The sequence below is a fragment of the Asterias amurensis genome, chromosome 7 (genome assembly GCF_032118995.1).
Source record: "Asterias amurensis chromosome 7, ASM3211899v1".
Classification (NCBI taxonomy): Eukaryota; Metazoa; Echinodermata; class Asteroidea; order Forcipulatida; family Asteriidae; genus Asterias; species Asterias amurensis.
In genome coordinates, this window is record NC_092654.1 from 1,258,520 (window position 1) to 1,275,649 (window position 17,130).

Consider the following 17,130-nt stretch of genomic DNA (forward strand, 5'->3'; position numbering starts at 1 on the left):
ATGAATGTTGGATAGTGATCGAAAGGCTCATGGATGAAGAAGGCAACTTTTGTGAGATGAGACTATTGATGTATGTGGGTGCGAGGCCATGTATTGCTTTGTAAACAAGAAGAAGAATTTTGAACTGAATCCGCTTGAGAATAGGTAGCTAGTGTAGAGAACGAAGAACCGATGTAATATGTTCTCAAGAGGGCAAGGTCATTTTCATTTTACAAAGGGCACTTCCAATGGAAAATCTTAAAGTCTATTGGAAACTTTTGAAGGGGCACCAAGGCCAGGGCAGAAAATGCCATTGCCTCCAAGGCCTCCGCGTAATTCCAGGCCTGCAATTTTTAAGCACCTTTTACTATGTAATGTGACACAATCGGCAGCCAGCCGTGTCAGAAAATCCATAGCAAACGAGACCTGGCAACATTTGCATCTTGCAATTAGTGAGATTTTTACAACAATCAGGGAGATACTTATAACTTCAAACAAATTAAATTCAATGCTTAGCAACACCCTTAACAACAGACGTAGCCACAACTGTAGCCGCCAATTTTGATAAGACCTTAGCTACTTTCTGTGCTTGGGCACCTCTATGATTGTGATGATCAAACTAACCTGTCTGTCGGTCAGGGTCGTACACCCTCAACTCAAAGAGAACACCGCCACTACGCAGGACAACGGGATCCTGTTGCTCGCTGTCCCGGTCGTACCTCAATACCTCCCCTTTGGTGTAATCCGTCCAGAAGATTAACCTGCCGTAGTAATCCAAACCAAAGGGGTGCAGAATCTTTGCGCTGATGACTATCGACTGTTTTGGGTTTTGAAATGAAAAAAAATATACATATCAAAATGTGCTGAAGATGTCAGAAGTTTGAGCAAGGTACAAAATGTATCTGATGGAGCAATGCGTACATTTTTACAGTTTATGGAGTTGCTCGAGTAGTATATGACTTGCGTAGGTAACTATTCATTTTTTTCGCAAATCTAAATCAAGTCACAAGCCAATCTGAAAGCAACAAGTCAAGACATACATATGTCAACAAAAATAGTGAGTCACATGACTAGAGTCAGCATCACTGATTTCATGCTTACTGTTACTCTTAGGTTTGCAATCTTCATTTTTATCAGAAATTAACAATCGAGTCACTGGTAAAACATATCTTAAGACAACTCAGATCTCTTTGTGAAAACAGTGGCAGGTCTACTTTGAACTCTGACCTGTCTATCGCCAGTCCCGTTGAGGGGAACTCCCTTGATGAAATCATAGAAAGCGTCACACCAGTACAGCATCCCTTCCCCTTTGTCTAAGCTCAAGCCGTTGGGCCACAGCATGTCCCCGCTCACAAATGTCTGCCGATTGGACCCATCCATGTCAGCGCGCTCAATCTTCGCTAAGTCGCTGTTGTCGACGCCTTCGGCCCAGTCGCTGAAGTACATGTACCTGTCAGTCAAATTTTCAAGCACGAAATAGTCTTACATGTTTGCAAATGCGATCTTGTGCACCAGACTAGAATTCTGGTGTTGTCAGCATAAGTAGTGTTTAAAGCTTTGCAAGGTGTGGGGGAAAAAAATATAAGAAAAGTGAACTTGCGGGAGCAACCATGTGTAAAATCTCATTTGGAAGAGTGTCGACTCTTAAAAGAGCCGACTGGGTCTCAACGTTTCAAGCTTTCCTGTCATGGTGTACAAAGCGATATTATTATTATTATTTATTTGACGTCAACATATACATGTACCAAGGGAATCAGGGATGAAGGGAAATTATCCTGAAAATTCAAAGACCTGTTTGACCACGGCCAAATTTTATAGAGCTGCCCTGTCACATGCCCCATTTGTACCTGGTATCCTACTCATTTCTGCTTAGTAGAAAAGTGTTAAGCAATATTCTCTCCTTAACCAGCTTTAGGAAATTGGGCCCTGGTGAAAGGAGAAGCATACACTCACCCATCAACGGGGTCTACAACTATAGCACGGAGGTGGGTGATATTTTCGGAGATGATGGTTGCCCGCTGTGTGCCGTCAAGACGGGCCACGCTGATTGTCTTCAAATCGTCATCGGTCCAGTAGAGATTCTTACTGATCCAATCAACGGCGATACCTTCACAGTTGCTTACCCCTGAGGAACAAGAGAGAAAGAGGGATTGTTTCTTCAAGGGGATAAATAATAACCATTGTTTATATCGCGCTTTTCACACCCAAAGTGCTTCTCATTAACTGTGGGATCAATTTCACAAAGAGTTAGGAAGGACTACTCCTAAGAGATATTGAAAACTTAAGGCTAGGCCTCTAACTCAAGATAAGGCTGGTCTCAAGTATTTGTGAAATCCACCCCTGGTCACTGGACAATTTATTTCATTCCTTAAACCATCTCAGCTCCCTGGGGAGTATACAGCCTGCCCAACAAATATGTGCTACTCGGCTAAATCAATCCCAAGAACCATCTTTGCCCTTACAGGTACCCATTTACCCCTGAGTGGAGAGAAGCAATTATAGAAAAGTTTCTTGCTCAGGGACAAAAGTGTCACGACCGGGATTCAAACCCATGCTCTGCTGATTAGAAACACCAGATTGCGGTGATGCAATTGAGTGTTATGGTTGCATGTGTACAATACAAGCAGCGTTGTTTTGAAGCTTTTGAAGGCGAGTGATGTCAGATTGTTTCATTCTCCCTTTCATTCCATGTTGCCCAAGTTGTTTCAAAACTTCCTCGCCAAAGACTTACTCTCGGTTATCAGCTCCTCTCGGTCGGTACCATTGATCCTCTGTCGTCCAATGATGTAGTTGTTGGAATCGGCAAAGTAGATGTACTCTTCGGCTGCATAGTAGTCTACCGCCCTCGGACTCTCCAGGTTGGTGATGGGAATGATGGACTCGGCTTCATCACTCCTGTCATTCATTGGTATCCCGTGGACGGAACCAGGGAAACTCTGGCCGTAGATCAAGAAGCGAGAGTTGTCACGGTTCTCTGTGGTTTTTTAAAACATTCATTTTGTGAGAAAAGAAGAAACGATTAACCAAACAAAAAAAAGAAAATGGAACAATGAATACTTTCAATCCAAGACTTTTATTGATATCTCACTGTCCTGATTTTTTTCCATCTGGCCAAGACATCCACAAAGCAATAATGATTAAGTGTCTTGCTTTATGAAACAAATGTCAAGACCAGGACTCGAACCTACATGTACACTCTCTTTCTCAGAAACACCAGAGCTGGAGTCCAGCGCACTCGACTTTTCTACCACAACATGCCTTCTGATTTGAATTCATTTGAAAGAACCAAGTGCTCTCCCAATCAAAATTTAAGTTCCCTCACCCAAACCTTGGGTACGTTTTGGCAGTCGTAACCAATAACTGTTTTGGTTGAATTGGCCATTGGTTAATCACTGGCAAATGACCAAAACAGTTATTGGTTACAGCCGCCAAAACGCACCCCTTCCTCTGTGCAAAATGATTGAATAGTCAGTTTGAATTATGTGGCTATTCTTTTCCCAGGGGGATAATCACCAACTCACCTACGCAGGTTGTACCATTCTCCAGTCGGAATCCCTGCTGGCATCGGCACAGCTTTCCACTCCCATCCTTGCCAGAGATGAGGCAGATGTGAGTGCAGTCGCCGTTGTTGTCTCCGCACGGGTGACCCTCAACTGAGGAGAGCAGTAAACAATATTAAGTCAATACAACAAATAGAATCTTCTCAGGTTTTAGAAAAAGTTTCCTTAACACTTGAGATCTTGATCAAAGGACAAGATTTCTTACATGTGGTAAAAAGTAATGGCTGACTTTCTCCACCGGATCACCTTAAAAAGTCTGAATTCAGACTAAAGTTTGAAATTTCTCATCCCCGTAGAACTTACCCATTGGCTGTAAAGCTTCATGGTACACCTTAACAGCTCCAGCCCCTGAACTTATATTATGTCTGATCACAGATGCACTTCCATCAAACTTATTGATCTTGGCGATAGTTGGTTTCTCCAGCCAGTTTGTGATGTAGATGTAGTTTCTGAACACCGATATTCCAAACCCAAATTGAACCTGAAAGGCGGCAAAAAGGTTGCAAAAAGATATAAGAATTGTCGACCAACAAGAAATAATTTGAATGGGATGGAATCTTTGGATGAAATAAATAGCTGCAAAAGTTAGAAAAAGAGTGTCGAGGCCAAATGTAACCACGGTCCAACTCTGCTTACCACATAATTATGCGCTTACAGCATCCTGTAAATCGCTTTCTGCTATTGGTTGTAAGCACAGAATTCTGCAGTAAACAGAGCCATTAAATTGAGCCCTGTGCCCAATTTATTAACGCTGTTAAGAAAACATTGATTAGTAAATTTCTTTGGTGAGCAAAAATTGAGTGGGACAACAGTTGTAACAATGTTACCTTTATGGAATTTTGGATGGTACCCAGTTTCTGCTAAGCAAGGATTGCCCATGCTCAGCTAATTTTTTGTGCTTATAGGCTTGATGAATCCGAGCCCTTGTGGCACAAAGAGAGTAAATGAGATCAGATGAACTTTGTACCAAAACAGGCAAAAAATTAAAACAACTGAAAGCTTACATCTACGCCTCTTGCTACAGTAGTCCGGTCGCTGCCATCATATTCAGCACTTTCAATAAGCTGGAGGCTGGAATCAGTCCAGTAGATCCTCTGAGCAACTAGATCGACGGCGATGCAGTGGGGCGTGGCAATCTTGACGGAGACGATGTCCTCGAATTGACTGCCGTCCATGTTGGCTCGTTTTACTTTTGGACTAGTGCCACGGTCGGTGAAGAAAATGAGTCTGCGGATAATAGATGGTAAATAATAATAATAATGTAGGTTTTCTCGGTCAAATTAAGAAAATGAGCAGCCAATTTCATTTTCATGCGTTCGAGTTAAAGCAGTTTTGCCTCTCCAGTTGTTAGTGCGTTTCAAATTCAGAATTCAGCCATTCAGTTTCATTTTGAGTTGAGTCAAATTCCTTTAACACCCTGTTCAATTAAGCGTATCGTCATTCTTTATCCACGCTTCAAGAAGCGTCTGCGAATTTGAATGCTGCTTTGATGAATTGTTAAATTGAATGATTATTTTGTTTAATTGAATGACGCAACATTACATTTGATCAATCATAACATGAAATTGAATGACCCTTTCACTCGCATTTGATTAAGCACGAAATAGAATAGCTTATATTGGCTGATCATTTGCCGAAATTGATTGAGAAAACCTATAGTAATAATTTATGGAGCGCCTTATGCGAGAGCCTCTAGGCTCTAGGCTTCAATGATAATAAAAGAAGCAAAACAGCAAAAGATAAGCCAAAATAAAAGTCACAAGCTAGTCAAAATCTAGGGGAAAAAAATAGAGATGCAGTTTGACAACAAAACAATAATTTAAATTGAGTAGAATAAAATGGCAAAGCGTACCCTTTTGTAGGGTCCAGGGCAATACCCTGTGGTTGATCTAGTCCATCATTCAGGATCGGAACGACCTTATTCCCCTCGGCGTTACTGATGAAGATCTGATTGGACACGTCGTCAACAAAGTAGATGTTTCCCGTTATCCAATCCATGGCAAACTGTTGGATATCTGTTCAACAACAAATTCACATTCAAAATCAAATTCAATTGGCCAGACTGAGTGATGCTGATATAATCGAAATCAAATACCTAGACATTACAGAAAACATCACATGTCTTTACAGTCTTTGCGGCCAAGGAGATTTATAGCAAATTTACCAGGTTCCAAGAAAATATGAAAATCTCTCCAGTAAATTGTAGAAACTGTCTTTAAAATGTCAGAGAGGCTACTCAAACAAAACAATATCGCCTGAGAAAATACCACTAGAAACCGTTTTTTTTATCACAGATTTTAATTTAAGCTGAAATGATTTTACGGAAAACCACAATTATGCATAAAAAATTGGTACTTACGACTGACGCTAAAAAACACACTAAGTTTATGGAGTCTGCCAAAACTGGTCGAGTTCGCACACATCAACTCGTTTTTATCAACAGCAAAATTAATCCAGCATACCTTTAGAGAAAGAAATATCGACAGGAGAATAAAAATCCCGAAGAGTATTTGTTAGTCTGTGGTGCTGTTTTGAAATGGTTTTGAGTGAGCTGCGGAGCCTTGTGAACAATCTAAGTATTACTGGCGCGTCACTAACGTAGCCATTATTGTTAGACGTCTAATCAGGAAATAAATATAGCAAAAAGCCTGGCTCTTTTAACAGCAGAATTCTGCAGTTATTACCCACATTCTCTGTTAACAGGGCGAAAGCAGAGTTTCTGCATTAACTGTGTAACAAAAGAATGCTTAGAAAATATTATTAGTAATTTTGTTGGCAATAACAGTACAAACCCAATACAAAACAATGGGAAACTTTAGAACGCTAGGTGGCAGCAGACTTACCAGGTATATTTCCATTGCTTACGTAGTTCTGAGCATGCGCACATTACCGAGAACAATGGGTTTTACCTGGTAAGTCTGCTGCCACCAAACGTCCCCAAAGTCTCCCATTGACCCAATTCACCTGACGTCATTGCCTATTGCCCACCAAAATGAACCTATTGCCCACCAAAATGGTGAGCGTGGCACAGTCGCCGCGTGTGACATGTGTTACGGGACAACAAAAGCAAATACGTACTATGATCTGTAGATTTGTTGCCCCACATCTGGGATACATGATGAAAAAGAGATAAACATATAGAAAAGTTAAGTACACACGCAAAAGTCTAAGTTCCTTGCTACACTGCGAAATACGCTTACATTACGCACAGATTTGTCTGCTTCTATAAGTCAGGTTTTCCTTTTCAGTAAGCAGAAATTTTGACTTGATAAGTTGCTTACCCTTTCTCTCCTGTAGTCATAATCTAAGGCCATTACTCCTAGTGCATGTATGGGTTCAATCCCATCAAGATCTGTTCCTTTCATGCTTAGCTTCAGGACGTTGTTTGAGTTTGCCACAAGCAGATTCGCAGGCTTTCCTGTAGGAAATCAGACATCACAATTATCAGCAATTTGTAACAAAGATTGTGGAACTTCGTCACAAATAAAAAGCTGATGAGACAGGGAGGCCTACCCCACACAGTTATTCAGTAGATGGTCTGCCTATAACAACAATTCGAGGCAGAGGCAGTCCTAAGCTGCGCTGGATAGAAAATGTGACAAAGTTGAGTGGTAGAAATTTAGGAGTGCTGAGAAGAGCAGCGACTGAAAGAGCCAAGGTGTTGGCGGCGAGTCCAGGAGTGCCCCCATTACAATTTGAGGTCTTTGCCGAATGATGATAATGATGATTGTGGGAAATGAAGCTTTTGCAGAGGCTTTTTGAACCACCAGGCCTTGCCTCTGACAAGGGGAAAATTCTATGAAGACACTCTTACTTTGTATCGAACTTTGCAAAGAATACCACAGCAAAAGCACAGGGCACCATGACAATTGTTGTGGGTGTGGATTCCAGGCTAATCCCACTCTTGCCACTATGTCAATCTCTATCAGCAAAGGCGCTGTTCTTTTTTACAGCAGGGGAACTTTTATAGAGTATTTACCATCTGCCTGGTCACACGTCTTGAGGTCTTTCTGAAGTGTGTACCCACTGGAACAAGAACAGCTGTAGCTCCCCTCGGAGTTGAGGCATGTTTGGTCACAGCCATGAAAGGAGTGGTCCTGGCACTCGTTCAAATCTTAAATATACAGAGTGAGACAGAGAATAGGAGGGGATACAAATAATTCACAATAATAACGCAAGATGAGACTATTTTACAAGAAGAGTATACTGTCCATAGACCATGTGAACTTTGTTTACAATAAGTGTGAACTTGTACATTCTTTGGCTAGTCTGGCAGGCAAGATACTGCAGTGATCATGGGAAAGTTGACATTTTGTGTCATAATTTCCTCATACATGTGTAAACCCAAGAGTTGGGAAAGTAAAAGCTGGACAAGTTTTGAGATGTGCCCCCTTTCGTGATATCAAAAGTTGATATCAATTAGACAGTGCAATCACCATTAATTAGGGAATCTGACCCTAATTAGGGCACAGGCAAGATTTACCATAATGCGGCAAAGTAAGGCAAAATTGAGTAAATAGCAGTGTCATTTTAACAATACCTTCACATGTCCTCCTATTTTTAGTAGTCTGGTACCCTTGTCGACAGTAGCACATGGCGCCATAGACTGTCTCTGCGCAGGAAAACTCACAGTTTCGTCGGCTGCATTTATTACTATTTTCTGTTGATTCAAGAACAAAACTAGATTAGGATTTAACTTGTATTTAGGTAGATCAAAATCAATTTACTAGAGCAGGAACTAAACCTATGACCTAGGTCACCATGGTCTACTGGTTAGACTACAGGACTTGCAATCACAAGGTTGTGGGTTCAAATCCTACTCGCTGATTTCACAACGACTAGAATAAGACTTGTTGTCTAGTTACTGAACCACAACTTCTTCATTTGTGAAATGCATAATCACAGACGTTTTAAAACCAATGTCTGTATGAGAGAAATTGGCACTTGCCAGCTTGGTGTTTATACATGTATCCTCTTGTGGGAGTTTGCAGAGTTCCCTTGGCGGGAAGATCCTCTAAACAAATCAACAAACAAACAAACAAACAAACAAGCAAATTCAAGTTCCAAGTGCGTACCTAGACGGCAATAAGCGCCCTCGTCACTTCCATCTGGACAATCAGTAATCCTGTCACAGACCTCGAATGGCCGGATGCAAATCTCTGTTCCTGGACACCTGAAATAATCATGATGAGAGCACTGGAAAGGCGCTGGAGTTGCCGAGCACTGCACACCTGTTCAAGAAGAGAGTCAGGTTTCAAGTTAATCAAATTAAATAACCATTTTCTTTATCATTCCATCCGCCTTATTAATGTATAAGGTACCCCCCCTCCCCCAAATTGGACACATTTGATAACAACTTAAAATATATGGCAGCATTAAAACTTATTTGGTAGCGAGCAATGGAGAGCTGTTGGTAGTATAAAACATTGTGAGAATCGACTCCCTTCGAAGTAACGTAGTTTTTGAGAAAGGGGTAATTTCTCGCTAAGACTTGAGGTATGAAGCTTTTCCTCAGGCATCTAAAAGGTGAAAAATGTGTGCAACAAGTGTGTTTTTTCTTGCATTTTTTCTTGCAACTTTCATGACCAACTAAGCTCAAATTTTCACAGATTTGCTATTTAATGCTTATGTTGGGATACACTAGGTGAGAGTACTAGTCTTTAACAACTACCAAACGTGTCCACGGGTGGATTTCACAAAGAGTTAAGACTAGTTATATCTCCTAGGACTAGTCCTTACTCTTTGAGAAAACGACCCCAGTGCCATTAACACACTATTTCCCTCTCAGAAGTTCCCGATAGCATTCATAACTGAATGAACCACCTCACCACCCTTAAACAGGCCGCCGCTATCTGACGAGAGATAACCAATCTTACCTTGCCCATCGTCATAATTCTCATCAGATCCATCTCCGCAATCATCAGTGCCATCGCACAGCCATCCTTTAAGTATGCACAGCGTCGTACCCGGACACTGGTACTTGTCTGGAGGACACGTTACCTCACCTGTTACATAGAAAAAAGAATGTCAAGAGACAGTGAGCAAAATTTTATTTTTGAGTCACAGGGCACGAAATTAACACTGCACCGTATGCCAGAGGCCAGTGCTTTTAGTATCAAACAGTAAACTCACGACCTGTTACAAAGAAAGAAGAATGTATTGGCTCCCAGTTAAAGAGTGTATATTTCAAAATTGTCACTCATGTATACAAAATCCTTCACACCCAATCTCCATCATATCTGGTTGAACATGTACATTCCCACAACTCTAATACTGCTGATACATGCAGGTATCGACTTCGCTCATAAGCTGATCAGACCCGGCTTTCTGTTTCTAGAACTAGATGGAAAGCTGGGGATAGCTCGTTCGCCATGGCTGCCCCGCGTCTATGGAATGAGCTTCCTGCCAGTCTGCAGGAGGCGATCTCGTTGACTGTATTCAAAAGCCTCCTCAAGACATTTCTGTTCCCCAAACCCATCCTAGTTCGTTTGTATTCCTTTTTGTCCTAGTCTCCTGTAAACCACTCTGTTCTTCGAGAGTGCTATATAAATGCTTTGTATTATTGTTATTATTAGAGAAACAGAGGGTTTTCACGGATGCATCATCACAACCATAGAAAAAAGAGAAAAAACAGTTTTCTTACCACACGCCTCCTCGTCACTAAAATCCCTGCAGTCTGGGTCAGTGTCGCATTGCCATGACGACGGGATACACTGGAAACCATCTTTGCAGGCAAACTGGATTCCAGCAAGGCAGCTCACTGTTCATGGGAGAGACAAAAAAAGAAACATAAATATAAATCATCTGCAGAGATTCTTCAAAACTTTTTTTATAATCAACGAGTGTATTTCAGATGAGACAATTTCAAAAAAAATGTTTTTCTACCATTACCATCTTTAAAACAAATAGACTTTCGGATGAAAATTACACCATTTTCGTTAAGATCATTACCAAGAAGAGGAACCCTACCTTTAACTAAACACCCCCAATACTTTTGATTGGGATATGATCTATAGGAATTATAGTTATAGAAATGTTATTAAAAACCTAAGGGTAGTCCTAAGTTAGGACGAGTAACTCATCCTAGGGCGAGGTAAGACGAGTCTTAACTCTTTTTGAAATCCACCCTGGTACTCTAGAACACCTTAAACTCAGACCGAACTAGGGGGGGGGGGGGGTGTTAGATGCCACAGTTGGGGTAAACTCTAACCCCAAACTCATTAGTTTACAGTCACACCAAGCACGTCTGGCATTGGGCCAGTCATATCAGCGCCAAAACATAGGGGTGATGAGGTACCAAACACTGGGGGAAAAAATGTGCGCTTTGATAAAGAAAAGTTCCTTAGGGATGTGATGTTACGAAAATAAAGATAAAAGTCCTGTAAACAAGGACCTAATCTTACGAAGCACATTGACAATGATGATAACAGATTGTGAAACTCTCGTACATTAAAACTTCCAGGACCAAGTTGGTCCAACCATTTAGAGTGTTGTTCGTTCACGGTTCTGTTTCTTCAAGTATTTAGGTTTAACGTGGCTATATAAAACTTAAATCATATTGTTGGAAAAGTGACATTTAGGCATGATATGAACATCTTATCTTGAAATAACTTCACCTAAAACACAAAACTCTACAGACTGGCTTCTCGACTTGATAATCAAATGCAAGATAATAATAATACTTGTTATAATAATAAAACCATTCTTATAATAGCGCATATTGCCATGAGGTCCCTATGCACTGTAAAAGGAAATCAACAATTATTATACTAAGTAAACAGATATGTTTTTAACCCGGGTTTTGAATTGTCTGATGTCTCAACCTGTTTGACAGCAAATAGTGCTTAATAAAAAAAAAACTATATACAACATTTACAAAAAGTGAAAGTGTAGCATGATCAACAATGGCATGTCATCAAAAGGGAATACTGATTTTTTGTGTATTCGTTCAATTTGGCAAATTCGTGTCGACAAATTCAAGTCACGATTACTTAATGAATGACTTGTGATGTTATTAAATTGGCAATTAAGTTCAACCAACAAGATTAACACAGCTGCTGCTGCTGCTCAATTAAATGCAAGCATAACTCTAATCAACAAGAGATCTAATTATGTATTCCGGTTCTTCAAGTACAGAGAAAAAAATCATCATCATCCCATTCACATCCGGAAGGCCTGGGGGAAAAAGACTCACGAGCGAACGTGGTGGGTCATGAGCTTAGGCAGAAGCATGGACCATCGGTTTTGTCAGAAGAGGTTCTCTCGTGATTTCCACCATGGAGTCAGGGGAGGGGAGGGGAGGGGGGGGGGTGGGCTTTATTTCATTGAATCTTGAATACGAGCCAACAGTCATAGAGCAGCATTCTATGCGCTTGATGATGTTTAATTGAGCATGTTTTTTGTTTTGTTTTTCAAATTTTTATTTCCACACGAGCGTTAAATAATTGAGGTGCCATTTGGGAGATTACTTGGGTGAATGGAAGTGTTCATCTCTCATGTTATTTGGAGGGAAAAACAAGCCTTTGGGAAAGACTCTGCTAGGGTCCAAACGTCACGACACAACTATTTCTTGCAAGCAGTTTGCAACACATAAACAAAATGGCTGAAGTTATTTTGTGCACTGTTGTGTTGCAGTCACCGTACATTTAAAAATTAATTCTAAAATCCTGATGAACCAATGCAAAAATAATTTTCACAACAATCTTCGAAAAGCATTACAGGATTGTGAGCTTTCATTTATAAATAATTATCCTTTCTAAAAATAGTTTACTATCAACAGCTGCAATGCTTTTCACCAAGTAAATTTTGATTTTCAATAATTTACCAATCTGTGACTCTACCTTTAAAGACAAACCCGACTGAGTGAGTCATAATTTAAGTGATGCAGTTGTGAGACCATTTGATGGATAAGAGAGGATCCATTTTATTTTTGCTGTGTTTAAACACCTGGGGTCGATAGCACAAAGAGTTAGGAAAAATGTATGGCTAGTCCTAAGTTAAGACGAGTAACTCAGCCTAAGTCGAGATAAGACTATTGATAACTCTTTGTGAAATCCACCCCTGTACAGCTAAATGACCTAAATGAAAAGGGAAACAAAATTTTTTTGCTTAATACAAAACCTTGTTGATGTGATAATTAGCAAGTGTTCAGTCGGCTTTGACGCCCACATTTGTCCAGAAACAGCTGTTCAGTGTCACCATGGTTTTCGAACTGGTCATTTTTTATGGTCAATCGGCCTTTTGGTCAGACAGCCTTTTGGTCAATCGGCCGTTTGGCCTTGTCTCTTGCCGCACCCTAATACAAATATTATATTATCTAATATTCAATCAGGTATGACCTATTTTATATCGAAGCTCAACTTCAAATGAAAATTCTCACGCATGGACGGAGAAGTCCAATTTGAAGAATAGCTGACGACCTTGCGTGAGCTCAGTTAAATTGCAACTAGACCTTAGGTTTATAAATTGTCAATAAGTACAAGGCTTTTCTTTCAAGGCAGTGGTTTAACCCACACACCATTGGTGATACTAAGTATAGGTTGTACAGAAAAAGAATCCACTTTATATTATTCTTTATCCCTGATGCAAAAATTAACCATTAAAAATTATTTTATTTCATTTGTTGTGTGTTTTTAAAAAGCACTGTTCACTTAGACCTTTCAAGAGTTCTGTGAAAAAAATTACAAGCATTTTACACGAGTGGGATTCGAACCCACGACCTTTGCAATTCTTCAGTGTTTTACCAACTAGACCACCGAGATTGCCTGAGGATTTTTGTCTACACAGAGCTCGGGAAAGTACTCAGTATACAGTGCTAACACACATCGTTAGGGTAAAATTCTATTTAATGCTGACAAACACACATTGGTGTAGGGTGAAACCCAAATTAATATTCTTTATCCCGATGCAAATTTAACATTTAACTACTTCATCGAAGCCTGCAGACTTTTTGTCAAAAAAAAAAAGAAAAATTTGTAGGCTTCAGGTGAAATTCGACCAACAAACCTCACCATTCTAGAGCAAATATTAAGAAATATATATTAAAATACAAGCTTTTATTTTGAACCTCCACAAGGCAACTTAATCCCTAAACGTGAACATACGTACAAAGCTACGTACAACTGTTTGTTTGTTTACTGCAGAGAAGCAATTAATGTCCACCCCCTAAGCAGCAGTGACAGGCTATCAATGCCAATTCTTCAAATGATTTCACTTCGTTTGGCGCTCAACAAAAGGGCAAGCCTACAAACTATCTCAGAATGTTTTCCCGTTTAAAGCGAGACAAATCTCTCCATGGAATAGAGGTGGCTTGTCTTACTTTGGATCCGTGGGTTCTCTAAACTGGAGAGACAGTGGGCGGCAGTGTTAATTCTTTTGTAATGGGGCTTATGCATTTAAAGGAATAGATAAAACTGAATGGACGGTTTAGGGGTTGGGGGTACATTCATTCAACCAACAGACTGTAGACTTTATTTGGAAATAGGAGTACATGATTCCAAGAACTTGTTTTGTTTGCGTTTTATCTTTAAAGAATTATGAGATCAAGGAGAGTGGCAGCGTTTTAGATGGACAAGTCACTTCAGTTTGAAACAAGTACACGTATTTGGATTGGTCTTCGCCCGCATGATTTAAAAACAATCGATACATTTTCTACTTCTACTTTTACTGACATACTAGATCAGGACTCGACTGTGTATCGATGTCCAGTGTGCAAGCCAAGGTACTAATGCAGGTGCTGACAATGCCAAGACATGTCCAGCATTATTGACAAAAATTACATGCGCATATCCTGTCCCTCATTTTGGGAGTCGAAAATGTATGCAAAGGAATTGAACCCCCCAAATGGTGGAAATGGTAGCCGCGCATTGGTGTTCCGCTTCCGCAAGGGGTCAATATGTAAATGTCACATGTCTTCATAATGTATTAGGAATCAAATCTGACACATGACCAACAAAGACCAGTGATTTTTTGCGCCGGGCCAGTAAACTCAAGACAGGGCATGTGGACTTATGTTTAACAAATGAATAATTGTGTATTAACTTTTTTTTTTAAATGATGTTCAAAATTAACAATCGTTGATTTCAAGTCTGATTACCACATTTTAATTCTGCTATAAGAATAATGAGATAAGTCTCCTCTAAACAATTCACAACAGTTCTGTAACGTCTTTTCTCATTTACGTTCTGGTCTTAGAAAGACAACTCTGATTCACAAAAAAAATAATAAGCTACAAGCCCCTGCCTGTGGTTTTTTATTTTTTCACCCAAATTTAATTCTGTATTCCATTTTAATGTTACTGTTTTGTATTGATCTGGCATTTATGGATTGGGGTATTCATTTGAGTGACCCAAGAAGGTCTATGCTCTTATTCATTCGATGCTCATTTGTTCATCACTTCCTCTTTAAAACATTTTTCAAGACAGAGCAGGTGTTCTCTGAGACACACGCTCATACTATGTGAGGTTGCATGGGTCAAAGAAACTCATCACAAAAGTGCACGTACATCTTTGGGATGTTAAAGGGAGGATATATCTCAGAAAAATTAATGACCATAAAAACTGACTTGGTGAGTTCTAAGCACTGCAGCTGATGGAAATGTTCAACATTTTAAGAAACAGTTCCTTCAAGGAAATGTGGTTTAAGAGAGAGGGATACCTGATATACTTGATACCTGATATACTTGATACTTGATACCTAATACTGGTACTTGGACATGGTAGTTGTTACTTGGTATTTGGCATTGGTACTTGATACTTGATACTTGGTACTGGTAGTTGTTAGTTAGTGCATGGTAGTTGTTACTTGGTACTTGGTACTTGGTGCAGGGTAGTTGGTACTTGATACTTGGTACTTGATGCATTGGTACTTGATGCATGGAAGTTGTTACTTGATACTTGGTACTTGGTACTTGGTACTTGTACAGGGTACTTGTACATGTACTTGGTACTTGGTACTTGAACTTGGTACTTGGTGCATGGTACACACACATGTAGTTGTTACTTGGTACTTGGTAGTTGTTACTTGGTACTTGGTACTTGGTACTTGGTACTTGATGCATGGTAGTTTGTTACTTGGTACTTGATGCATGGTAGTTTGTTACTTGGTACTTGATGTATGGTAGTTTGTTACTGGGTACTTGATATTTGTACTTGGTACTTGGTACTTGGTACTTGGTACTTGGTACTGTAATCCCATTGCAGCCCAATATGTGCTCAGCATGGCTGTTGTGCAAAAGTGACGTAAACAATCAGGTGGATTAGGTGCCAAAAGAGCAGAGTAAAAGTGCACCTTTTACAGGTGCAGAAATAAGGAAAGAATTCAGAGAACAAGATTGCGATGCAGCAGAGAGGCTGCATGCTCTGATGGGAGGAATGGCTGCTGTTTGGAAGGTCTGTATTGATGGGGGATCATGTACAGAACAGCAGATGGTGGTAGCCTGTTTCAATCTGACACAGCCCTTGGGAAGAAGGCATCCTTATGCATTGATCATTGAGGTTATTAAAAGAGGTGTATTTGAGTGGTTGTGGGATATGTGTAGCAAAGCTGGCAGGGCCCAATTTCATAAATCATGTAAGCAATAAAACTAGCTAAGGACAGAAAAAAAATTGCTTAAAAGAAACAGGTAGACAATAAAAAAATTCATAGAGATTACATTATAGGATTTGAGGCATTGCGAGATTACATTGTTCACAACTCATTTTTTGCTTAGCAAACAAAATTGCTAAGCAGTATTTTCTGCTTAACAGCTTTTTGAAACTGGGCCCTGTTCTTTTGGGAATTTATTAGGTAATTGAGCTTCTTAAGTTTTTCTAGTTACACAACACTAAAGAATACAAAGTAAGTAAGCAATCTTAAGAAAGCCCATTGCCACTGTACGTCTTTGACTTATTTCTTGCTACTAGTTGTCTTCTTGTCCCAAGATGTGCTTGTGCTTTCAATTCAAGGATCACAAGCGAAAGATTTCTTTATTCCCTGGAATTTCAATGGGGGGATCTGATCATTGAGTGTGAGCCTTCTCTGTGAGCTTTAATACTACAAGTATGCGAATCTCTTCTTAGGTAACGAGGCAACCAGAAAATGAATCATTCAATCCAGCACAAAAGATTCACCTCAAATCCTTAGACATCTTGTTCCCTGAATGGAGGCAACTTATGTCATTGCCTAGAAGTGGGGATTATGGATGGGGGTTACTTTAAGAACTCCAAATCTGCATGTTGAATAATGAAGATAAGTTACACAATTCAAATCTATGATGGAGGTTATAAAATGACAGTCACTGTGGCTGTCTGTGGTAACAGTGTTTTTTTTAGAGTTAGGACGGGCCATTCAGAATAGTCAATGTTAACAAGTTTTTCTCAAAAATGTGGGTGGGTCAAAAGAATCTAAAAATTTAATTGAAGTTTTTTTAAAAATTAAATTATATTCACAAGCAAAAACAAAGAATAAGAAGAACAAACATCCAGCTTGCAAAGATTATCAATTTCATTCCTGATTGACATCCAACCAGGAAAATCCATTTAAAGACACTGGACACTATTGGTAATTGTCAAAGACCAGTCTTCTCACTTGCTTTATCTCAACATATATGATG

At 39.8% G+C, this 17,130-nt stretch overlaps 1 protein-coding gene across 1 annotated transcript in view; it reads right to left on the bottom strand.

Moving 5' to 3' along the window:
• Nucleotides 1-17,130, bottom strand: part of LOC139939357 (low-density lipoprotein receptor-related protein 1-like) — a 100,224-nt gene that overhangs the window by 57,658 nt on the left and 25,436 nt on the right. Inside the window, 15 exon segments of the mRNA XM_071935163.1 lie at nt 604-796; nt 1,207-1,429; nt 1,933-2,104; nt 2,711-2,953; nt 3,501-3,632; nt 3,843-4,020; nt 4,544-4,766; nt 5,392-5,554; nt 5,899-6,001; nt 6,821-6,957; nt 7,519-7,653; nt 8,080-8,199; nt 8,615-8,770; nt 9,416-9,544; nt 10,183-10,299. Of these exon segments, the coding sequence (XP_071791264.1) occupies nt 604-796; nt 1,207-1,429; nt 1,933-2,104; nt 2,711-2,953; nt 3,501-3,632; nt 3,843-4,020; nt 4,544-4,766; nt 5,392-5,554; nt 5,899-6,001; nt 6,821-6,957; nt 7,519-7,653; nt 8,080-8,199; nt 8,615-8,770; nt 9,416-9,544; nt 10,183-10,299 (2,424 nt within the window).